Source organism: Hyla sarda, chromosome 2, assembly GCF_029499605.1.
Source record: "Hyla sarda isolate aHylSar1 chromosome 2, aHylSar1.hap1, whole genome shotgun sequence".
NCBI lineage: Eukaryota > Metazoa > Chordata > Amphibia > Anura > Hylidae > Hyla > Hyla sarda.
This window is the reverse complement of record NC_079190.1, coordinates 350,300,417-350,326,777: the sequence shown is the minus strand read 5'-3', so window position 1 is coordinate 350,326,777 and position 26,361 is coordinate 350,300,417. Positions and strand designations below refer to the sequence as shown.

General features: G+C 44.3%; 1 protein-coding gene across 6 annotated transcripts in view; it reads left to right on the top strand.

Moving 5' to 3' along the window:
• The window catches only part of INKA2 (inka box actin regulator 2), a 133,223-nt gene extending 108,102 nt beyond the window's left edge, over positions 1–25,121 (top strand). For 4 of the 6 annotated variants that reach the window (XM_056558274.1, XM_056558273.1, XM_056558272.1 and 1 more), the window contains one exon: positions 22,891–25,121. In XM_056558274.1, coding sequence (XP_056414249.1) covers positions 22,897–23,886 — 990 coding nt within the window. In that variant the 5' untranslated portion in view covers positions 22,891–22,896 and the 3' untranslated portion in view covers positions 23,887–25,121. Of the gene's footprint in view, positions 1–351; positions 377–5,983; positions 6,233–22,890 lie in introns of those variants that run through there. The other 2 variants (XM_056558276.1, XM_056558275.1) reach the window with 2 other exon arrangements.
• Positions 25,122–26,361: the final 1,240 nt, after the last annotated feature.

Below are 26,361 nucleotides of genomic sequence, written 5' to 3'. Positions count from 1 at the left end.
TAGTAGGTATATAATGGTAGTTAGGTGAACCCCTATTTAGTAGGTATAAAGTGGGTAGGTTGATAGGTAGGTAGGGCTGCCTACTTTTTGCCAACAAAAATAAAATAAAAAAACTGAAACTCACCATTTCCACACAAAGCAGCTGATACCTCTTTGCGCAGTCTGGTGCAGATGGCATGATGCAGTGACAACATTGTGCCAGGACGCTAGTGACACCATTTCTCTCCAGGGCTGCGTGTGCAGTCAGACCCTCTGTTTTTGGAAAGGACAGATTTAACAAGTTGTGTTTAACCCATGTTTCTCCCATTGGGTATCGGCCCCAGAAGTGTCTTACAGATGCGATCACCCTAATAATGAAGCATGATGCTGAGCCACAGTTACGTATTAATAGGGACATGAAGTTGTCTTCAGCAAAAATTGCCTATCTTATGTCCTGTAGTAATACTTTTCTGTTTTTGAACCTTCTTCACATTGGATACATCTGTTGACTATTTTGCAGATGGGCAGATGGAATGGAATGCCAGCCTTTCTACTTCTTGATCTAGACATTATCATCTCTCACATATCATGCTTTGCTGTGCCTTCACTGTTGTTTAATATTTGTATTCTTATTATTGGGTAATCCACTTGTGATCCAAATGATGTCTTTTTCTCATAATGGTTATATTATTGAAGTCATGACGCATCCGCACTTAGTACTGCTTCCTTACATCCCCAGTTCATATCCCACCAAGGACAACATCTACCCTTGTACGTATGTGTGAGATTCCTCAGAGTGCTTTGTTTTCCTCCCACACTCTAAAAACATGTTGATAGGTGAATTAATTTCCTATGTTCAAAATGTAATCTCTGCTCAATGTCTTAAAATATAGTGTGACTATACCAGAAAATAAAAATACCAGAAAATAAATATTATTAAATCAAAGCAGAAAGCTAGAATGAAAGAATGACCAATCAGAAATGTAATGATATCTTATTGTTACTCACTCTTACCAGGTACAGAGATAAAATTAAAGGGGTATTCCAGATTTTTTTACATTTTTGAATTTATAATAAGGGTGCTGTAAAGTTAATGTAGTTCATAATACAGTGTCTGTACCTGTGTTTCATGATGGTCTAGCAATTTTTATGTGATTTTTGCCCAAAGGTTTATTTTTAACAGCATACAAAATGTGCATTGTCCCAGGTTTTCCCAGGTTGCAGTGTGGCCCAGGACATTACATCACTAGTCAGGTGTTCATAAGGAGCCTGTTTTTGCTTCAATGGGCGGAGCGACCGCTGGGTGGGAGGAAGATCACTCTGCGAGAATTGTAGTTTTGCAACAGCTGGAGACACCCTGGTCAGAAAACACTGGTCTATTGCGTTGAAGGGATCACAGATGTGTTTCAATGGGTGGGGTGGCTAATGTGCGGAAGGGAGAAAAGTGAACTCGCACTTACAAACAAGAAATTATGGGATTTGTAGTTTGAGGGAACAAACTCCAACAGGAAATAGCCTTTGGATAGGGGATAAGATGTCTTAGCGCCAGAGTACCCCTTTAACACTAAAATTAAAATATTGCATTGAAGTGCTCTAAGGTACCATTAGTGACAAAAATGTTTTAAAATTCCGTGCACCAACTCATGTGATCACTTTTTTTTTTATATATTTGGATCTCTGTCTGAAGAACAACCTTAACTTCAGAAGCTCATAAGTACTGAAAGGATTAAGATTTTTAATAGAAGTAATTTACAAAACTGTTTAACTTTCTGGAGCCAGTTGATATATATAAAAAAAGTTTTTTCCTGGAATTCCCCTTTAATGTCTCAAAATATTGTGATTTCACATGAGGTGCCGATTTAAAAGCATAATGCCTCCCTCCCTAACATTTCACCAGTTCCCTGGCTTTCTGAAAGGTATGAGTTCCCTGGTTTTCTCAAATGAGGGCTCATACCTTTGAGAAAGCCAGGGAACTGGTGAAATGTTAGGGAGGGAGGCATTATGCTTTTAAATCGGCACCTCATGTGAAATCACAATATTTTGAGACATTAAAGGGGAATTCCAGGAAAAAACTTTTTTTTATATATATCAACTGGCTCCAGAAAGTTAAACAGATTTGTAAATTACTAATATTAAAAAATCTTAATCCTTTCAGTACTTATGAACTTCTGAAGTTAAGGTTGTTCTTTTCTGTCTAAATCCTCTCTGATGACACCTGTCTCGGGAAATGCCCAGTTTAGAAGCAAATCCCCATAGCAAACCTCTTCTAAACGGGGCGTTTCCCGAGACAGGTGTCATCAGAGAGGATTTAGACAGAAAAGAACAACCTTAACTTCAGAAGCTCATAAGTACTGAAAGGATTAAGATTTTTTTAATAGAAGTAAATTACAAATCTGTTTAACTTTCTGGAGCCAGTTGATATATACAAAAGTTTTTTCCTGGAATACCCCTTTAAAGTACAGCTATTCCTAAATAAGGGAGAAAGCAGAGGTTTATGCTAACGAATAGCTTGCACTTTATAATATTGTCACACCAGTGAAATTCAGACCGATATCCAAATATATTTAAAAAAAAAGTGATCACATGAGTTGGTGCACGGAATTTTAAAACATTTTTGTCACTAATGGTACCTTGGAGCACTTCAATGCAATATTTTAATTTTAGTGTTAATAAAAGCTAAGTTTTATTGAATTATTTGGGGAGTCTTTAGTTTATGGCAGTCCTTAGGTACTAGTCCCTAAAATAGTGTTGAATTACAAGTTTCCCTGATACCCCTATGGAGGCGAAGAAGGAAAATTTGACCCTTACAGAGGCGCTGCTAGTTCCAGAGTAATGTAGATACCAATACCTCTGGTTGGCATCTACATTACTCTGGAACTAGCAGCGCCTCTGTAAGGGTCAAATTTTCCTTCTTCGCCTCCACTTCTATCAGGATCGGATCTTTTCCTTCCCTGGGACCCAGGCTCAGCAGCAGTTCCAGCCTTTCTGTCACCCACGGTGTGGGTTATATGCGAATATCCTATTCGCTCAAGGTGAGCGGCCCCTACCTAGGGGCAAGTCCTGCCCGTTCACTGTGACTTTGTTTTAATTTGTTATCTCTGTTTAGTGGTAACGCACAAGGCGCCTGTGCCGATCTCTCTTTTTTTCTCTCCCACTCTCTGATACCCCTATGGGAGTTTTTTTAGTACGAATCCTTTCTTAGCATATCCATTACTGTCTGGTAGGTACATACTAAAATCACCTTATGGTGGATAACCCCTTTAGGATTCAGTCTAGACTCTTTTGGCTAGCTGCATCACTAATTTAAAACCATGTTCTCTTGTGGTAGTTTTTCTTAAATGCCATGTATGAAAGTTCCTAAACAAAGTTAAAATTATCATAAATCTCATTAAATAAAAATAAAATAAAAATTATGAAGAGTGCATGTGAAGAGTCCAGATGCCTGATATTTTGTTATAAATAGGCTCTGTAATTTGTAGCAGTATATAACACAAAGAACCTGTTGGGTAGTACTGCAAAGGCTATGTATTTACTTCGACAGAGATCATGACTCCCTACTGAGCCAAAAAAAAAAAAAGTGAATACATCTTTACTAGCTGGGGATCCTGGGTCGTGACCAGTTGACATATGGTTACAGGTTCCTCACTGAGCCAATCACAACTCAGCTCCCTACTTAGCCCCTTGACAGGAGGGAAGCGATGGGTTAATGAAGTGGCAGCACATGCTGAGCTTTTGATGAATGGGTATTAGAGCTGGCTTTCTGCCACTGAAGTCCATCTCATCACGGGCTGTCAAACCTAGTTAACCTGTTCAGTGCTTTGGCTTTCACCCTTTTAGTTGTGAATTTTTAGCTTATGGCACGGGACAAAAAAATAATAATAATTAGCAGTCTCCTTCTTGTTCTAGCCTCTACAATTGTCCAGATTCTCATTTACTGCAGACGTGTTGCTGGATAACAGCATCATTCCCTTTTGTACAGCAGTCCATCACTTTGCCATATGGGATCACTGGGAACCTGTTAATTGGTTAGAGCAGTGGGAATACCATAAGACCTAATCCTATAGAATAGTGTTTCCCAACGATTTTGCCTCTAGCTGTTGCAAAACTACAACTCCCAGTATGCCCGGACAGCCTTCGGCTGTCCGGGCATACCGGGAGTTGTAGTTTTGCAACAGCTGGAGGCACACTCGTTGGAAAACACTGCTGTTGAGAATCTGTTCTTGTTACAGAAGGGGCTTATACTGTAGATTTTGCAGAATCAATGTCTATTACGCAGGAGTGTCTTTTTGTAGTATCTTGTCACCCTAGTGAATAGAAGTTGGTCCCAAACTAGGTGCCCATCTTCATGATGCCCATACGCCCTAAGGCTATGTTCACATTCCGAGCAGAATTCCACGGGAATCTGAATAATCAGAATTTCCACTGCATCAGACACCCATTGATTTCAGTGGGATTCTGCTGCACTGATTCTGGCTTCCACAGAAACATTGAACCGTCCAGGAAGACAGCACATTTCCGAGCAAGCCTAGTGCTGCCAAACCAAACAAATGTGCAGAAAGTCCGCCCGTATTTTTCAGGAAGAGATGCCGTCCATTTCCGAAATTGTGAACAAGGCTTATTAGGACATGCTGGAAAGGGTTGATGCATTGGAACAACCCTTGTAAGAGATGTTTATTAAACAGTATTTTAATAAAAAAAAACATATTTGTAAAAAAAAAAATAATAATAATAAATAAATAACAAAACAGTATTACCACCAACTGAAAACAACAAGTTCATGCTGACACCTGCGCTATATTTCTTCTTCACACTAAGCCCCCCAGCTGCACACCTCCATGCAATTTTATAGGTAGTTTTCAAATTGTATGATACTAAGTAAGTACTCTCTATACTGTTTGTATATAACATCCTTTGCTTTTAAAGGGGTACTCCGGGGAAATTTATTATTTTTTATTTTTTTTTCAAATCAACTGGTGCCAGAAAGTTCAACAGATTTGTACATTTGTAAATCTTAATCCTTCTAGCACTTTTCAGCTGCTGTATGCTCCACAGGAAGTTGAGTTGTTCTTTTCTGTTCTTCTCTGCTGACACCTCTGTCCATGTCAGGAACTGTTCAGAGTAGGAGCAAATCCCCATAGCAAACCTCTTCTGCTCCGGACAGTTCCTGACACGGACAGAGGTGTCAGCAGAGAGTACTGTGATCAGACTGAAAAGAACAACTCAACTTCCTGTGGAGCATACAGCAGCTGATAAGTACTGGAGGGTTAGGATTTTTAAATAGAAGTAATTTACAAATCTGTTTAACTTTCCGGAACTAGTAGATTTGAAAAGATTGAGTACTCCTATAGGTAATATGAGTTATGATGACATATAGCACCAGTCAATACTTAAAGGGGTAGTCCAGTGGTGAAAAACTTATCCCCTATCCTTAGGATAGGGGATAAGTTTGAGATCGCGGGGGTCTGACCGCTGGGGCCCCCTACGATCTCTCTGTACGGGGCCCCGGCTCTCCGGCAAGATAGCGGGTGTCGACCCCCGCATGAAGCGGCGGCCGACACGCCCCCTCAATACATCTCTATGGTAGAGCTGGAAATTGCCGAAGGCAGCGCTTCCGCTCTGCCATAGAGTTGTATTGAGGGGGCGTGTCGGCCGCCGCTTCGTGCAGAGGTCGACACGCCCCCTTCCCGCGGGCTGTCGGGGCCCCATACAGGAGATCGCAGGGGGCCCCAGCAGTCGGACCCCCCCCCCCCCCCCCCCCCCCCCGCGCGATCTGCAACTTATCCCCTATCCTTAAGATAGGGGATAAGTTGTTCACCACTGAGTCACCACTGGACTACTCCTTTAACTAGACTACCCCTGATGTAGCCAACATTCGTATTGGCTATATAGGATTGCAATAGAGCCATCTTCCATTATACTCAAATTCCACATAGCATTATATATTTTAGGATATATATTTATGTAGAAAAGTAATGTTTGATGCTGTTTTCTTACATTCTGTATCTTCACATTCCTATATGTTACTTTTCTTGAACCCTTATCTAAGCTCAGCAGTACATGCACATTGGGTTAGTTTAGCCTGGAAAGGGTTAAGCTGACTGGTTGAGTCTTAATCGGAGAAGACAGGATAATAACCGTCAGCATTACTGTCATTTGGATAGAGGAAGTATCAGGGATCCGGAGAAGAAATGGCTGAAACTATACTTGCACTTATATTCTTCCCAACAAGGACTAATGCCCCTCATCACATTGAGTGAGTGTTATTATCAGTAGTTATATAGTTTAGTGCCAACCACGTGATTTAGCAATGTCCTGTGTGTGTAATGTCTGTCTCTGCCTTACTTGTTATAGGCGGACAGTAAACATTCCATAGATAGATGCAGCCATGTTGTCCTTGTTTACTTGCTAAGGACCGGAAAGCCTTTGAATAGGAAGATTGCATTGTTGAAGGTGAATAATGATCTGTTTGACCTTCAAGCCATCTTAGGACTTCACAAGTTAATTTAGCACCTCACTAAGGAATGTGGTTGGAATGTTCCTGTCTCTTTTACTATACTACTAGCACAAGAGGTGATATGTGATGTGCAGCTTCCATCACCCAAGCTATTGGTGAAACGAGGGTACACATACAGGGGAGATTTATCATTCAATATAGATGTTATTTTCTGTCTATCATTGGCGCTGTGATGGCGCAGTCATGTAATATTAGCAACATTTGTGCGACTTTTGTAGTAGATGTTTCCTAAGTTTTTGAGTAGCGGTACACCTATTTCCGAAAAAAAAGGGAGGTAAAAAAAGAGTAGGGTACACTTTGAATGATAAAACTCCCCCACAGACTTTTTACACGTGAACATACATTTTGTAAAATACGCGTCAATTAATGATAAGGCCAGATATTAATGATGTTAAAAAAACATGTTTATGTACAACGATTATCCCTTATTTCTTGTTTTGTGGCCTGTTTACCAAAGTACATATCAATAATGAAACTCTTTCAATTTGAATATATTAATGATAAATAAATAGTGAACATAGTTGTATCTACTCCGTCCTGCTAGTGTAGGCCATGAGTATCGAGGCCCAATGTGTTGCCTAAAATGCATAGTTAGTGAGATTTTCCATTTTAATAAAAAATACACGCGATAGGACTGGGGATACAAACAAAACCCTGTACTCACCCCTAACTATCTAGGCCATCAATGTTTGCTCATGGAGGTCTGACCTACAGTAATCTCACTAAACACCAGAATAAGGGAATGCAGTACTTCAGAGAGTGTCACATCCCATTTAAAGGGGTACTCTGCTGCCCCAGCGCTCGGGACATTCTGTTCCGAACACTGGGCGGGGGCTGTGGGGGTCGTGATATCACGGCCTTGCCCCTCTTCATGCCACGCCCCCTCAATGCAAGTCTATGGGGGAGGGGGTGCCATGCCCCCTCCCATTGACTTGCATTGAGAGGGCATGGTTTGACGTCACAAGAGGGGATGCTGTGACATCACGACCACCGCAGCCCCCTCCTAGTGTTAGAAACAGAATGTCCCAAACGCTGGGGCAGCAGAGTACCCCTTTAATGTTCAGACAAACACAGGTGCTCATCCGTATGGGCCAGGAACTGCAGGTCAATGCCCTTTACAAAAAATTTGACTAGGCACTCTCTGTGAAATTGCTGCCTGTTGACAGAGATCAGGCCCCCACTGATCAGGCATTGATATCCCAACCTATGGATGGGCCATCAATAAATCATTCTTCGAAAGACCTTTAACTTTATTACCATGGATCCTGCCTGATTTAAACCTTCCATTAGTTTCATACCATATATGCCGGCGTATAAGACGACCCCCAACTTTTACAATTAAAATATAGAGTTTGGGATATACTCGATGTATAAGACTACCCCTTCTACCGTGATGTACAGTACCTTGTAGTTCCCCCCACATCAGGTAGGCAGTATAGTTCCCCCACATTAAGTTGCAGTTCCCCCATATTAGGTTGGCAGTTCCCCCACATTAGGTTGGCAGTTCCCCCACATTAGGTTGCAGTTCCCCCACATTAGGTTGTAGTTCCCCCGCATTAGGTCAGCAGTTCCCCCACATTAGTAGGCATCTCCCCCACATTAGGTCAGCAGTTCCCCCACAATAGTAGGCAGCTCCCCCACATTAGGTCAGCAGTTCCTCCCACATTAGGTCAGCAGTTCCTCCCACATTAGGTCAGCAGTTCCCCCCCACATTAGGTCAGCAGTTCCCCCACAATAGTAGGCAGCTCTCCCCACATTAGGTCAGCAGTTCCCCCACATTAGGTCGACAGTTCCCCCACAATAGTAGGCAGCTTCCCCCACATTAGGTCGGGAGCTACCCCACATTAGTAGGAGGCTCCCCCACATTAGTAGACAGTCCCCCCCCCCCCCACTCACAGACATACAGCCTCCAGCCATATACAATGTATGGCTGGAGGCTGTATGTCTGTACTGCCCCCGCAGTGTTCTGATTACCGCTCCTCCGGCCCGGGGTCACCATCTACTGCTATGGACCATAGCAGCAGTCCCGGGCCTGTAGGAGCGGTGACCAGATCACTGAAGAAGATGACGTGCCGCCGGTCACTCACCAGGCCCCGGCAGGCGTGCGTCCTCCTGCAATGGTCCTGCGGTCCTCCTGGTACTCCTGCGTCTCTATGGTCGCAGGAGGACGTCACTGACATTGCTTGCGTACAACCATAGAGGCAGAGAAGCGGAGGAGGACTGCAGGAGGACGCGCACCGGTCGGGGAATGGTGAGTGACCGGCAGACATCCCTATGTCCCGAAAAGATCTTTCGGGACACAGGGATGTCCGGCATAGGAAAAGCTATGATTATCTGCTCCCGTGATACTAAAAACCAGGGTGCCTCCAGCTGTTGTGTAACTACAACTACCAGCATGCCCGGACCGGCAAAGAGTTGTAGTTTCACAACAGCTGGAGACACCCTGGTTTTTAGTATCAGTAATTCGTTTTTATCTGCTCTGGCCGGCCCCCGCACACGGGAGCCAGCCCGGGCAGATAGTCATAAGTTTTCCTATCCCGGACCCCAATACCCGGCGTATAAGACGACCCCCGACTTTTCCCAAAAAAGTCGGGATTAAAAAGTCGTCTTATACGCCAGAATATACGGTAAGTAACTTTTCTCTTTTTTTGCCACCTACTGGTATAGTCATACCTTACTAATATCAAATGGTTTCCACCTATTAGAAAAGCAGAGCATACGTATATTTACAATGGGATCTTTACAGAACCTCATTGGTCCCGCCAGTCCATAAAAAATTTGGTGTAACCCTTGTAGGATGTTTATCCATGCCAAAATAAGATTACAAACAGTGCTTGTCATTTAAACCAGTTTTACTCATCTGGCACGGATGTGATAAATGTTCATATATATATATATATATATATATATATATATATATATATATATATATATATTTATATGTATAAGTGGGGATCAAAAGTTTGGGCACCCCAGGTAAAAATTTGTATTAATGTGCATAAAGAAGCCAAGGAAAGATGGAAACATCTCCAAAAGGCATCAAATTACAGATTAGACATTCTTATAATATGTCAACAAAAGTTAGATTTTATTTCCATCATTTACACTTTCAAAATAACAGAAAATAAAAAAATGGCGTCTGCAAAAGTTTAGGCACCCTGCAGAGTTAATATCTTGTACTGCCCCCTTTGGCAAGTATCACAGCTTGTAAACGCTTTTTGTAGCCAGCCAAGAGTCTTTCAATTCTTGTTTTAGGTATCTTTGCCCATTCTTCCTTACAAAAGTCTTCCAGTTCTTTGAAATTTCTGGGCTGTCTGTCATGCACTGCCTTTTAAGGTCTATCCATAGATTTTTAATTATGTTGAGGTCAGGAGATTGTGAAGGCCATGGCAAAACCTTTAGTTTACGCCTCTTGATTTAATCCCCGTATATTTCAAGGTGTGTTTAGGATCATTATCCATTTGTAGAAGCCATTCTCTCTTTAACTTCAGCTTTTTCACAGATGGCATCAAGTTAGCATCCAAAATTTGCGGAAATTTTATTGAATCCATTTTTCCTGCTACTTGTGAGATGTTCCCTGTGCCGCTGGCTGCAATACAACCCCAAAGCATGATTGATCCACCCCCATGCTGAACAGTTGGACAGAGGTTCTTTTCATTAAATTCTGTTCCACTTCTTTTCCAAACGTATCTTTGCTCTTTCCGGCCAAAAAGTTCAATTTTAAACTCATTGGTCCACAGAACTTGTTTCCAAAATGCATCAGGCTTGTCCATATGTTCATTTGCAAAGTTCAAACGCTGATTTTTGTGTGTGAGGACGTAGAAGAGGTTTTCTTCTGATGACTCTTCCATGAAGACCATATTTGTACAAGTATCTCTTTATAGTGGAATAGTGTACCACAACTCCAGTGTCTGCCAGATCTTTCTGGAGGGATTGTGCAGTCAAACGTGGGTTTTGAATTGTTTTCCTCACAATCCTACGAGCTGTTCTGTCTGATATTTTTCTTCGTCTTCCAGATCTTGCTTTAACTTCCACTGTTCCTGATGACTGCCATTTCTTAATACCATTCCGAACAGAGGATATTGACATCTGAAAAAGTTTTGCTATCTTCTTATAGCCTTCTCCAGCTTTGTGAGCGTCAACTATTTTCAGTTTCACATTTCTAGACAACTGCTTAGAAGAACCCATGGTGCTGATTGTTGGGGCAAGGTCAGATGAGTCTGGGCATTTAAAACCTTTGAGATTGACATCACCTGGTCTTCCCAGATGATGATTGAGAACAATCCATGACACTGGCAGGTCTCAGCTTTGCAAAGGGGGCAGTGCATGCTATAAATTCTGCAGGGTGCCCAATCTTTTGCAGGCACCAATTTTTTTTGTTTTCTGTTATTTTGAAAGTGTAAATGATGGAAATAAAATCTAACTTTTGTTGACATATCATAAGAATGTCTAATCTGTAATTTGATGCCTATTGGAGATTTTTCCATCTTTCCTTGGCTTCTTTATGCACATTTATACAAATTTTTACCTGGGGTGTCCAAACTTTTGATCCCCACTGTATCTTATATTAATTCAGTATATTGTCTGTTTATATATTTTAGACACTCAACTGGATGTACAGTATTGCTCTTATGTCTTATTCTCTCTCTCTCTTTTCTCCTCTCTCTCTCTCTCTCTCTCTCTCTCTCTCTCTCTCTCTTTCTCTCTCTCTTTCTCTCTCTCTTTCTCTCTCTCTTTCTCTCTCTCTCTCTCCTCTCTCCTCATTAAAATGCACTCTAAAATGTTCTAAATTGTTCCCTGGAGAGATAAGCTGGTCTGTACCTATCTCTCAGTGTCAATGCACATAGACATATTAACGCGTGCAGACCAGCTTATCTCCACAGGGAATAATTTCTTATTTTTAAGAATCTTTCATTTTCTGCCTTGTACTTTGACTGATATGTTCTAAATATGCTAATCTCTGACTGAGGAAAGAATATAGTATAGAATTAGAGCAGTGTTTCCCAACCAGGGTGCCTCCACCTGTTGAAAAACTACAACTTTCATCATGCCTGGAGAGCCACCGGCTGTGCAGGTATACTGGGAGTTGTAGTTTTGCAACAGCTGGAGGCACCCTTGTTCGGAAACACTGCCTTAATAAGACAGGCTGAAGGTTGTTTGGACATGCTGGGACATGTAGTTATGCAACAGCTGGAGGCACCCTGGTTGGGAAACACTGATTTAGAGAAAAGTACAAAATGCTCAAGAATGTCTAGGAAATATATTTCAAAACACCTTAGTATTGCAATAAGACACGTGCCTCTTAGTAAATCCAGCGGTTCTGTGGCTATCCTTTGTTTCAGGCGGAGAAATCTAAACCAGCTCTGAGCTGAGGTAGAATCACATAAATTATTTTCTAATGTTGCCTACATTTCCATGAATCTTCTGGTTTTGCAGAGAGAGGATGTGGAGCCTGGTGATCACCTGGTGATATAATTACCTGGCTACACTCCTGTAGTGGAGACTCATAAGTTGGTTGGTGTCAGTTTTGTTTATTTTTTTTTTATACAAAGGTTTTTTTTAAGAGGGATATTACCATGAGGCAAAAGTGATTTAACCTAAAGTCTTCAGGCTTGGTTCACATGTCATGTTTATTCTGCATTTCTGTAGGTTTTTTTGTACTGCATTTTTACCATGTTTTGAGTGATTTTAAAAAATGTAAGCATAATGCACAGCAAATTCACAGCAATTTTGTAAAAAACTAAAAAATATGTAATAAAATAAATAAAAAACTCCTGATCCTGTATAGATAGCAGCAGCAGTACTGTATACAGATGGAGCTGAGTAAGGTGGAGGGGGGTCTGTGAGCTGCCAAGGAGGGAGCTGTCAAGATGTTGTCAAGTTCTGGCTAGTGAGGTCCCAGTAGAAAAAGCTTGATAAATCCAGGGTTAGGGTACATTCACATGTGCAGATTTACAGTGTATTTTATGCTGCATATCTGCCTTTGAAGGACCTCTGTTTGGTGCCCTTAACTATGCCTGCTCGGAGCGGCAATACGCCGCTCCGGGCAGACACACTGCAATGTGTGCGGTGTACTCGCACAGATTGCGGCCGCTCCCCCTGCTCAATGAGCTAGGCCGAGAGCTTCCCCGATGTGCGAGTATACTGCGCATGCGCACAGCGACTCGCACATCGCAGTGTGTCTTCTCGGAGCGGTGTATTGCTGCCCCGAGCAGGCACATTTAAAGGCAGCATATAGGGGGTCCTTCAGCAGTCCTTCATATATCTTTAAATGGGCACTATCAGATTCAAAAACTTTTTATATGTTGTACATCTTGTTGTAACCTTTCCAATATACTTCATGAGAAGATTTTATTAGTGATGAGCGGCATCGCCCATATTTCGAATTCGCAATATTTTAGGAATATATAGACAAATATTCGTCCCATATTCGCAAATTTCGCGTATTTGTTATATTCGCATATTCAAGGAAGAAAACAGTGAGGGGGTGGGCAACTGTCACGATGCCGGCAGGCAGGTAGTGGATCCTCTGTGCCAGAGAGGGATTGGCGTGGACCGTGCTAGTGGATCGGTTCTAAGCCACTACTGGTTTTCACCAGAGCCCGCCGCAAAGCGGGATGGTCTTGCTGCGGCGGTAGTGACCAGGTCGTATCCACTAGCAACGGCTCAACCTCTCTGGCTGCTGAAGATAGGCGCGGTACAAGGGAGTAGACAGAAGCAAGGTCGGACGTAGCAGAAGGTCGGGGCAGGCAGCAAGGATCGTAGTCAGGGGCAACGGCAGGAGGTCTGGAACACAGGCTAGGAACACACAAGGAACGCTTTCACTGGCACAATGGCAACAAGATCCGGCAAGGAAGTGCAGGGGAAGTGAGGTGATATAGGGAAGTGCACAGGTGAAGACACTAATTGGAATCACTGCGCCAATCAGCGGCGCAGTGGCCCTTTAAATCGCAAAGACCCGGCGCGCGCGCGCCCTAGGGAGCGGGGCCGCGCGCGCCGGGACAGGACCGAGGGAGAGCGAGTCAGGTACGGGAGCCGGGGTGCGCATCGCGAGCGGGCGCTACCCGCATCGCGAATCGCATCCCGGCTGGCAGCGGAATCGCAGCGCCCCGGGTCAGTGGATCTGACCGGAGCGCTGCAGCGGGGAGAGTGAAGCGAGCGCTCCGGGGAGGAGCGGGGACCCGGAGCGCTCGGCGTAACAGTACCCCCCCCCTTGGGTCTCCCCCTCTTCTTAGAGCCTGAGAACCTGAGGAGCAGACTTTTGTCTAGGATGTTGTCCTCAGGTTCCCAGGATCTCTCTTCAGGACCACAACCCTCCCAGTCCACTAAAAAAAAAGTTTTCCCTCTGACCTTTTTGGAAGCTAAGATCTCTTTGACAGAGAAGATGTCCGAGGAGCCGGAAACAGGAGTGGGAGGAACAGATTTGGGAGAAAAACGGTTGAGGATGAGTGGTTTGAGAAGAGAGACGTGAAAGGCATTAGGGATACGAAGAGAAGGAGGAAGAAGAAGTTTATAAGAGACAGGATTAATTTGACACAAAATTTTGAAAGGACCAAGATAGCGTGGTCCCAACTTGTAGCTAGGGACACGGAAGCGGACATATTTAGCGGAGAGCCATACCTTGTCTCCAGGGGAAAAAATGGGAGGAGCTCTTCTTTTCTTATCCGCGAACTTCTTCATGCGTGATGAAGCCTGTAAGAGAGAATTTTGGGTCTCTCTCCATATGATGGAAAGGTCACGAGAAATTTCATCCACAGCGGGCAGACCAGAGGGCAAGGGGGTAGGGAGGGGGGGAAGAGGGTGACGGCCGTACACCACGAAAAATGGGGATTTGGAGGAAGATTCAGAGACCCTGAAGTTATACGAGAATTCGGCCCATGGAAGGAGATCTGCCCAGTCATCCTGGCGGGAGGAAACAAAATGTCGCAAATAATCACCCAAGATCTGGTTAATTCTTTCTACTTGTCCATTGGACTGGGGATGATATGCAGAAGAAAAATTTAATTTAATCTTGAGTTGTTTACAGAGAGCCCTCCAGAATTTAGACACGAATTGGACGCCTCTATCCGAGACAATCTGCGTAGGCAACCCGTGAAGACGAAAAATGTGTACAAAAAATTGTTTAGCCAACTGAGGCGCAGAAGGAAGACCAGGAAGAGGGATGAAATGTGCCATTTTGGAGAATCGATCAACGACCACCCAAATAACAGTGTTGCCACGGGAAGGGGGTAAATCAGTAATAAAATCCATACCAATCAGAGACCAAGGCTGTTCGGGGACAGGCAGGGGATGAAGAAAACCAGCGGGCTTCTGGCGAGGAGTCTTATCCCGGGCACAGATAGTGCAGGCTCGCACAAAGTCCACAACATCCGTCTCCAGAGTCGGCCACCAATAGAAGCGGGAGATGAGTTGCACAGATTTCTTGATGCCCGCATGACCTGCGAGATGGGAGGAGTGACCCCATTTGAGGATTCCGAGGCGTCGGCGTGGAGAAACAAAGGTCTTTCCTGGAGGAGTTTGCCTGATGGAGGCAGGAGAAGTGGAGATCAGGCAGTCAGGTGGAATGATGTGTTGCGGAGAGAGTTCAACTTCTGAGGCATCCGAGGAACGAGAGAGAGCATCGGCCCTAATGTTCTTATCGGCAGGACGAAAGTGAATCTCAAAATTAAATCGGGCAAAGAACAGAGACCACCGGGCCTGGCGAGGATTCAGCCGTTGGGCAGACTGGAGGTAGGAGAGGTTCTTGTGGTCGGTGTAGATAATAACAGGAAAACTTGATCCCTCCAGCAGATGCCTCCATTCCTCAAGTGCTAATTTAATGGCTAGAAGCTCTCGATCCCCGATGGAGTAGTTCCTCTCCGCTGGAGAGAAGGTCCTAGAGAAAAAACCACAAGTGACAGCATGCCCGGAAGAATTTTTTTGTAGAAGAACAGCTCCAGCTCCCACTGAGGAGGCATCAACCTCCAATAGGAAGGGTTTGGAAGGGTCAGGTCTGGAGAGCACGGGAGCCGAAGAAAAGGCAGACTTGAGTCGTTTAAAGGCGTCTTCTGCTTGAGGAGGCCAAGACTTGGGATCAGCATTTTTTTTGGTTAAAGCCACGATAGGAGCCACAACGGTAGAAAAATGTGGAATAAATTGCCTGTAATAATTGGCGAACCCCAAAAAGCGTTGGATAGCACGGAGTCCGGAGGGGCGTGGCCAATCTAAGACGGCAGAGAGTTTGTCTGGATCCATCTGTAGTCCCTGGCCAGAGACCAAATATCCTTGAAAAGGAAGAGATTGGCATTCAAACAGACATTTCTCAATTTTGGCATAGAGTTGATTGTCACGAAGTCTCTGAAGAACCATACGGACATGCTGGCGGTGTTCTTCTAGATTGGCAGAAAAAATTAGGATATCGTCCAGATATACAACAACACAGGAGTATAACAGATCACGAAAAATTTCATTAACAAAGTCTTGGAAGACGGCAGGGGCGTTGCACAGGCCAAAGGGCATGACCAGATACTCAAAGTGTCCATCTCTGGTGTTAAATGCCGTTTTCCACTCATCCCCCTCTCTGATGCGGATGAGGTTATAGGCGCCTCTTAAGTCCAATTTAGTAAAGATGTGGGCACCTTGGAGGCGATCAAAGAGTTCAGAGATGAGGGGTAAGGGGTAGCGGTTCTTAACCGTGATTTTATTAAGACCGCGGTAGTCAATGCAAGGACGTAGGGAGCCATCTTTTTTGGACACAAAGAAAAATCCGGCTCCGGCAGGAGAGGAGGATTTACGGATAAAGCCCTTTTTTAGATTCTCCTGGACGTATTCAGACATGGCAAGAGTCTCTGGGGCAGAGAGAGGATAAATTCTGCCCCGGGGTGGAGTAGTGCCCGGGAGGAGGTCGATAGGACAATCATAAGGCCTGTGAGGAGGTAGAGTCTCAGCTTGTTTTTTGCAGAAAACATCCGCGAAGTCCATATAGGCCTTAGGGAGACCGGTTACTGGAGGAACCACAGAGTTACGGCAAGGGTTACTGGGAACCGGTTTTAGACAGTTCTTGGAACAAGAGGACCCCCAACTCTTGATCTCCCCAGTGGACCAATCCAGGGTTGGGGAATGAAGTTGAAGCCAGGGAAGTCCAAGGAGAATTTCCGAGGTGCAATTGGGGAGGACCAAAAGTTCAATCCTCTCGTGATGAGATCCGATGCTCATAAGAAGGGGCTCCGTGCGGAAACGTATGGTACAGTCCAATCTTTCATTGTTTACACAATTGATGTAAAGGGGTCTGGCGAGACTGGTCACTGGGATGTTGAACTTGTTGACGAGAGAGGCCAAAATAAAATTTCCTGCAGATCCAGAGTCCAAGAAGGCCACAGTAGAGAAGGAGAAGGCAGAGGCAGACATCCGCACAGGCACAGTAAGACGTGGAGAAGCAGAGTAGACATCAAGGACTGTCTCACCTTTGTGCGGAGTCAGCGTACGTCTTTCCAGGCGGGGAGGACGGATAGGACAATCCCTCAGGAAGTGTTCGGTACTAGCACAGTACAGGCAGAGGTTCTCCATACGGCGTCGTGTCCTCTCTTGAGGTGTCAGGCGAGACCGGTCGACCTGCATAGCCTCCACGGCGGGAGGCACAGGAACAGATTGCAGGGGACCAGAGGAGAGAGGAGCCGAGGAGAAGAAACGCCTCGTGCGAACAGAGTCCATATCTTGGCGGAGTTCCTGACGCCTTTCGGAAAAACGCATGTCAATGCGAGTGGCTAGGTGAATAAGTTCATGTAGATTAGCAGGAATTTCTCGTGCGGCCAGAACATCTTTAATGTTGCTGGATAGGCCTTTTTTAAAGGTCGCGCAGAGGGCCTCATTATTCCAGGATAATTCTGAAGCAAGAGTACGGAATTGTACGGCATACTCGCCAACGGAAGAATTACCCTGGACCAGGTTCAACAGGGCAGTCTCAGCAGAAGAGGCTCGGGCAGGTTCCTCAAAGACACTTCGGATTTCCGAGAAGAAGGAGTGTACAGAGGCAGTGACGGGGTCATTGCGGTCCCAGAGCGGTGTGGCCCAAGACAGGGCTTTTCCAGACAGAAGGCTGACTACGAAAGCCACCTTAGACCTTTCAGTGGGAAACAGGTCCGACATCATCTCCAGATGCAGGGAACATTGGGAAAGAAAGCCACGGCAAAACTTAGAGTCCCCATCAAATTTATCCGGCAAGGATAGGCGTAGACCAGGAGCGGCCACTCGCTGCGGAGGAGGTGCAGGAGCCGGTGGAGGAGATGACTGCTGAAGCTGTGGTAGTAACTGCTGTAGCATAACGGTCAGTTGAGACAGCTGTTGGCCTTGTTGCGCTATCTGTTGTGACTGCTGGGCGACCACCGTGGTAAGGTCAGCGACAACTGGCAGAGGAACTTCAGCGGGATCCATGGCCGGATCTACTGTCACGATGCCGGCAGGCAGGTAGTGGATCCTCTGTGCCAGAGAGGGATTGGCGTGGACCGTGCTAGTGGATCGGTTCTAAGCCACTACTGGTTTTCACCAGAGCCCGCCGCAAAGCGGGATGGTCTTGCTGCGGCGGTAGTGACCAGGTCGTATCCACTAGCAACGGCTCAACCTCTCTGGCTGCTGAAGATAGGCGCGGTACAAGGGAGTAGACAGAAGCAAGGTCGGACGTAGCAGAAGGTCGGGGCAGGCAGCAAGGATCGTAGTCAGGGGCAACGGCAGGAGGTCTGGAACACAGGCTAGGAACACACAAGGAACGCTTTCACTGGCACAATGGCAACAAGATCCGGCAAGGAAGTGCAGGGGAAGTGAGGTGATATAGGGAAGTGCACAGGTGAAGACACTAATTGGAATCACTGCGCCAATCAGCGGCGCAGTGGCCCTTTAAATCGCAAAGACCCGGCGCGCGCACGCCCTAGGGAGCGGGGCCGCGCGCGCCGGGACAGGACCGAGGGAGAGCGAGTCAGGTACGGGAGCCGGGGTGCGCATCGCGAGCGGGCGCTACCCGCATCGCGAATCGCATCCCGGCTGGCAGCGGAATCGCAGCGCCCCGGGTCAGTGGATCTGACCGGAGCGCTGCAGCGGGGAGAGTGAAGCGAGCGCTCCGGGGAGGAGCGGGGACCCGGAGCGCTCGGCGTAACAGCAACTTTACTATTGGTTGCTAGAGATGTTGTTGATAACCTCTGACAAGTGTATTTGCATCATTCTAATTGGCCCACAAGTGAAAAGAAGGAATATGCAAATATTCACACATGTCATTATGCGCATATGCAGAAAAATTTGAATATTCGCGCCCAACACTAGATTTTATTTCCTTTTTATAGAAATCATGGCTTATAAATTCATGGCTTTGTCCAAGTTGAAGCACAGGTATGGACAATGTCGAGTAAGTGAGGGTGAGCTAGCACTTCTCTGTGCTCTCTCCTGTCTGATAGTACTCCTCTGTGCTCTCTCCTGTCTGATAGTACTCCTTTGTGCTCTCTCCTGCCTGATAGCACTCCTCTGTGCTCTCTCCTGTCTGATAGCACTCCTCTGTACTCTCTCCTGTCTGATAGCACTCCTCTGTGCTCTCTCCTGTCTGATAGCACTCCTCTGTGCTCTCTCCTGTCTGATAGCACTCCTCTGTACTCTCTCCTGTCTGATAGCACTCCTCTGTGGTCTCTCCTGTCTGATAGCACTCCCCTGTGCTCTCTCCTGTCTGATAGGACAGGGGAGAGCACAGAGAAGTCCTATCAGACGGGAGAGAGCACAGAGGAGTGCTATCAGACAGGAGAGAGCACAAAGGAGCGTCATCAGACAGGAGAGCAGTATACAGTGGAAAAAAGCGGAGGTGGCGCCGGGTGCGGTGTAGGTCTTAGGGAGGTATAGGGAGGTGGGGGGTAGCCTATCCCTTGCCGGTGATGGTAGCTTGGTATGCAGGCCTGCAGCGTGTGGAAGGAGCCCAGAAGGTGGGTCCGTATGGAGAATGCAGAAGAACTGGAAAAAACTGCAGTGGCGCTCCCAAGGAAGTAACCTGAAGTCGTGGGTATAGGGTATAAAGTAAATAATTTATTTTTTACAGCATAAAGAAATCAAAGAAAATAAAAAACTTAATGCAAGATGCGTTTCGGGAGTCACAGCTCCCTTTCTCAATTGCAGGTGGTGGCTGGATATACAGCCACCACCTGCAATTGAGAAAGGGAGCTGTGACTCCCGAAACGCGTCTTGCATTAAGTTTTTTATTTTCTTTGATTTCTTTATGCTGTAAAAAATAATTTACTTTATACCCTATACCCACGACTTCTGGTTACTTCCTTGGGAGCACCACCGCAGTTTTTTCCTGTTCTTCTGCATCAGACAGGAGAGAACACAAAGGAGTACTATCAGACAGGAGAGAGCACCAAGGAGTACTATCAGACAGGAGAGACCAGAGAGGAATACTATCAGACAGGAGAGAGCACAGAGGAGTACTATCAGACAGGAGAGAGCACAGAGGAGTACTATCAGACAGGAGAGAGCACAGAGGAGCACTAGCAGACAGGAGAGAGAACAGAGGAGTGCTATCACACAGGAGAAAGCACATAGGAGTACTATCAGACAGGTGAGACCACAGAGGAATACTATAAGACAGGAGAGAGCAGAGCACAGAGGAGTACTATCAGACAGGAGAGAGCACAGAGGAGTACTATCAGACAGGAGAGAGCACAGAGGAGTACTATTAGACAGGAGAGAGAACAGAGGAGTGCTATCAGACAGGAGAAAGAACATAGGAGTACTATCAGACAGGTGAGACCACAGAGGAATACTATAAGACAGGAGAGAGCACAGAGGAGTGCTATCAGACAGGAGAGAGCACAGATGAGTCCTATCAAACAGGAGAGATCACAGAGGAGTACTATCAGACAGGAGAGAGCACAGAGGAGTACTATCAGACAGGAGAGAGCACAGAGGAGTACTATCAGACAGGAGAGAGCACAGAGGAGTACTATTAGACAGGAGAGAGAACAGAGGAGTGCTATCAGACAGGAGAAAGAACATAGGAGTACTATCAGACAGGTGAGACCACAGAGGAATACTATAAGACAGGAGAGAGCACAGAGGAGTGCTATCAGAAAGGAGAGAGCACAGATGAGTCCTATCAAACAGGAGAGATCACAGAGGAGTACTATCAGACAGGAAAGAGCACAGTGGAGTACTATCAGACAGGAGAGAGCACAGAGGAGTACTATCAGACAGGAGAGAGCACAGAGGAGTACTATCAGACAGGAGAGAGCACAGAGGAGTACTATTAGACAGGAGAGAGAACAGAGGAGTGCTATCAGACAGGAGAAAGCACATAGGAGTACTATCAGACAGGTGAGATCACAGAGGAATGTGCAACTGTTCCTTTTTTTCTAATGTAAACAACTATTTGTGATTATATAAAAAAAATCTGTGTAAAAGTGTGAATTATTGCTGAATTATTCAGTCCAAATTGTATTTTAGAGGATGTAATTGAATTTCTGTAATATAAATGAACCTTTATTTTCCTTGCCTTTTTATACTCAAGGATTTATCCAGTTATTGCTACTTTAGTAAGAAGGTTAATCCATTTAGTAGTGAGTGCACCTTTGCGCGTAAATGAAGACTGTCGGGGTAGCGAGCATGAAATGTATCAAACATTCACAAGAGGCTGCAGTCAAAGACTTTGCTGTAAAGGCTTTAATAGTAAACCACAGGCAGCTGTCATGGTGTATTGATCATCATACATCCTCCCATCCGAAGTTGGAAACCTGATATTCAATCACAAGTGGGCATAGAAAAATGACAGGAAGTAAGGAATAAGCTTTGGAGGCTTATACTGCCGTAATACTAGACATTCAAAAGCTTGCTAACAAAGCAGTTATATGATACTTTTGCAGTGCCTTCATAGTAACATAGTTTATAAGGTTGAAGAAAGACAAGAGTCCATCAAGTCCAAACTTTGTTAATTGAGGGGAAGGCAAAATAGCCCTTATGAAAACTGGTGCCAATTGTTTTATACTAGAGGAAAAACAACCTCAAGCTTGATAACCAGTCCACCCATTCACCCTATCCCTCCTGCTGGCCACCCATCCCTCTAATTATCTTGGTTGCCCTCCTCTTCAGCCGCTCCATTTTAGCAATGTCCTTCTTATATACATATGCCAAAAATTCTGTGCCGGGTTGCTGCCTCCGAGATGGGGATGTGATGTAACGGCCACGCCCCCTAGTGACATCACTCCACGCCCCCTCCTTTCATGTCTATGGCGGCCGTCACGCACCCTGCCATAGACATGAATGGAGGGGGCATGGAGTGACTAGGAGGCATGGCCGTGATGTCACATCCCCCTCTCGAAGGAAGAGCCCGGCACAGGACCCCTCCGATCGTACATCTTATCCCCTATCCTTTGGATAGGGGATAAGATGTTTAAAGCCGGAATACCCTTTTAAGCACAATATTCTATAACAGTGGTCTGACTAGTGATTTGTATAGAGCTATGTTCGTGTCACAAGCCTTTATGCCTCTCTTGATCCATCAAGTTTACTGTCTACCAATACCACTAAGTCATTTCGGTAGAAGTTTTACCTTATGCTTTATTATTGAGCACATAAGTGAACATGTTGTTTTTACCGTGCTGTAACTTTGTTGATAAGGTGTACAATGGCAATCTTTAAAGGGGTATTCCGCTGCTCGGCGTTTGGAACAACGTTTGGACTTGCATTGAGGGGGCTGGTGTGACATCATGGAGAGGCGGGGTTATGACATCACGAGCTCCCAGCACCTGCTCCAGCATTTGGAAAATTCATTAGAGCTGCTTTGAAAGGCAGATTTTGAGTGTGTTATGGCAATTAGTGACCAAGCCAATCCTTCACAAACAATGGGGGAGATTTATCAAAACCTGTCCAGAGTAAAAGTTGCCCATAGCAACCAATCAGATTGCCTCTTTCATTTTTAACAAGGCCTCTAAAAATGAAAGAAACAATCTGATTGGTTTCTATGGGCAACTGGGCAACTTTTCCTCCTGACAGGTTGTGAGAAATCTCCCCCTATAAGTAATGTTTTAAGCCATTGTAGTTTTTGTATATGAAGTATTATAAACTCAGGAGACCCTACCAGTATATCACCCCAAAAAGTAAAAAAAAAACACCTTTAAAAACATGACAGTAAATATAGGATAGCAGTCACCTACTGCACTTCCCAAGCCTTGTCCCATTCATTAACAACACTAGGCTTGTTTACGTATTTTTGTGCATTTGTGTTACTGTCTTTTTTTATTCATATTGAAACATGTAGAAGTTATGGTACCATTTATATGTGGTGTATACTGAACTGAGTGGACAGCAAGGATAGAAAGCTTATTTTAAAAACAGTTTTTATATATTTAACCTTTTTCATGCATTCTTAACTAAAGCATCTCTATCTTTACTTGCAGCTGTCAATGAAAGAAGTTGGAGAAGGTTTACAGGAGCAGATGAACTCTATGATGGGTGCACTCCAGGAACTGAAACTACTCCAAGTTCAGACAGCTCTTGAACAGCTGGAAATTTCAGGGGAGCAGAACCAGCTCCACACTATGAGAACAAATCCATATTGCCAAAATGTGCAAGAGGCTACTGAGGTCAGGCATGTGTCCAGAAAAGAGGCTGAGAGTATACGGGCAGGTGCGAAAAGTCTAGACAACAGCTCGTTGACTAGTAGCCGAGGGTCATGGGCTGCAAGCACGGTTAGCTCTGTCTCCGTTCCAGGCTTAAAACAAGGTCATCAGGTATTGTCAGCAAGTGTAGCAGAGACTGAAACCTCTTTGCCTATATCGGTTCCAGTGGACAGGTGGCCTACGTATGAATCACAGTCTACATCTTCCAGCTTCTGTAACCATTTGCTTAATAATAATATTCATTCTGACCTTGAACAAAGTTCTGATGATTTTGTATATGATGAAGCCAATGACTGGACATCTTCTCTTATGTCCCAGAGCCGGAACAGGCAGCCTCTTGTCTTAGGTGACAACATTTTTGCAGATCTTGTTGGAAATTGGTTAGATCTACCAGAGATGGAGAAAAAAGGAGAAAACTGTGAAGGCCTTTTAGGTGTCAATAGATCGCATGAAATTTACAAAAAATTTTCCCTGACGGCTAGTTTTTTCAAAAAGGTTTTGCGAAGCGTTCGTCCAGACCGAGATAAACTTCTTAAAGAAAAACCTGGCTGGCCAAGTTTTGAAGATCAAAAACCACAAATCTACAAGAGAGGCAAGAAACCAAGTAAACAGAAAAGTGTGTTCTATTTCCCATCAGCAAATGACTTTAAAAGTAAAGTTGAAAAACCAGGCAGAACGGAAGGGAAAAGCATTGCGATAAGTGCCAAGAAAGACCAGAAACCAAAAGAATCTATGTGCAAAGGGTTTGACATGAACACAGTAGTTTGGGTTTAAGAATAAAAATGCTTATTTATAGGGGGATTTGCATTGTATTTACTTGAGTGTATTCAGTTAAACTGAATACGAAAAAAGAAATCTCCATCTCCAATCTTTTTTTTTATTTTATTTTTAAATATCTAGAAGACCAAGCTGGTTCTTGGTATTCAAGTGTCTTTTTTTTTTCTATTATTTTTTACAACTCTTTGAACTACTACAAAAATATTTTTGACAATCTGTTCAAAACCAGCTTGCACATTGTTTGGAAGATTGGAGAAGAGTCAGAATTCGGGCAATTATGAGCCTCAGCAATTGATTTAGTGCAATTATAGAACAATGAAAATTGCCTGTTATTAACGCTAATCCCCGACTTGTCAATATGAGCCGTCGAAATGATCCCTCTTAAGGCCTTGAACCTTTTACTACTGGGATCTTCTTGCATCACATGGCTTCAGAAAGTCTATTTTTATATAATACGGTTGAAAGGAAGAAGAAAGGTCACTGTTTTTGTCATTGCTAAAAGAGAAAGTCTTACTGTGATCGGACTGGTCGGGCCAGCAATTACCTCAAGCCTTTCATATCTTGGTATCATCTCTACTTCTCTACAAATGCTTAAAACCTGAAAATCATCCTGACCTATTATACAGTATTGACACGATGGATCTTGATATACATTTCTTTAATCCATGGAAGCATGGACTTGTATGAAATCAGGGGCAAGGCATGAGCACTGAATACAATCTGCAGTACAATTGTAATGTTTTTGTACTAAGAGTATAGTTGCACTCAGTCTGTTTGACAAAAGCACTTGTGATACAACTGGACAAAGTTGTCTCATTCATTGTATTTTAAATGAAGCCTAATTCATGTGTATGGATATGACTGAAAACGGAATTTCATATTTTGGTACATGGGAAATCCTATCCTGGACTAGATGAAGCTGTGAAGATGTCATATGTGCATGACTGATCACCCACTGGAATATTAATAATTGAATATCCACTGTAGATTACTAGGTTATCTTGCTAGGTTGCATATCCTATAGAAATAGACATTTACCCCTCTTTATTCACTTTATTACAGGTGCATAATATGGTTTAACATATATTCTTTCCATCAGGGGAGGGTTGTGTCATTTCTTCAGTACTGGACAGTTTTGTATTGTTTGTGATGTTAAAAAAAAACATATCATATTCAAATATTTTAATAGCGAAATAAATATGACCAATATGGTGACTGGTTGGTATCAGGTAGCTCATTTGTGTTTATTTGGAGAATCTTCATTAGCCTGAACCTCAGACTACCTAAACTATTTTTTTTTTAATAAGACACAACTAACCAGCTGTATCCCTACTGGTTCTAGTGGGTCTAGTTATCAGTAGACATGTATCATGCCACCTGAACCGATATGTGTTACTGGTATAAAAAAAAATGTTAGGGAAATATAAATGAGTAAGAGTTAGGACCCTTTTACATGTGGCCATTATCATCCCGTGTAAAAGTCCCAATGATCAGCTGATAAACAAGCAAATGCTCATCCATCTGCAAATCACGTCTTTTGTGTGGACATAAATGTCATTGTTAGTTGGCAGCACATCTACTGACAATAATGGAAGGAAACAGCTGCACAAAAGATCCAGCATTCATTTGTACAACCCATTCACTCCTAATAATTGGGCCATGTAAGGGTTCCTTTACATTGTGATAAAACTGTACATAGTCAATTGGTGCTTATGTTGGGCAGTTGTTTGCCTGTGTAAAAAGGATGAGTTCACACTGTGTTTATAGCCTGCCATTGGATGTATATCTTGGGAGGAATCCTTACTTATATCTGAGATGTGAGACTGTAATGGATCCCACTGTATACACATACAGTGGGAGCCTCTCCTTCTCCTGACCTTCCTCTACAGTTGTATTACTGCAGACAACCATCTGACAGTAATACATCCGTCGGGTGGCTGTCCGTCATACTGCTACCCTGAAGGAAGCTCAGGAGGGAGAAGTGGTAGAAGTGTATGCATTTGTGCCTTGGGAAACTCCAGTAATAGTGCTCCGAAATGAGCAGTGCTGTCACTAGAGCTTCACAAGGTATCTGTTAAAAGGAAGCCCCTGATGGTTACCATACAATGACTTACATCACTAATAGGCTAATGTGGTATTTGTTTCGGATTCTGTTTGATAAAACAGTGTAGGCCACTATGTTATTTAAAGGAGCACTCTGGTGCAGAGTACTCCTGCTCTGTCCTGCCCGGGCTGCAAAAAAAATGAGAATAAACCATCCCTCACCTTCCTGGGTTCCCGCAGAGCGCCACTACAGCTGATTGGTCCTCCGGTCCATCTTCTTCATACTTCCGTGTGAACGAAGCATCACATGGCGCTCAGCCTATTATGGGCCGAGGCAGAACATCACAGCGGCCGGCGATAGGCTGAGCGCCATGTGACACTTCGTTCACACGGAAGTATGAAGAAGATGGACCGGAGGACCGATCAACT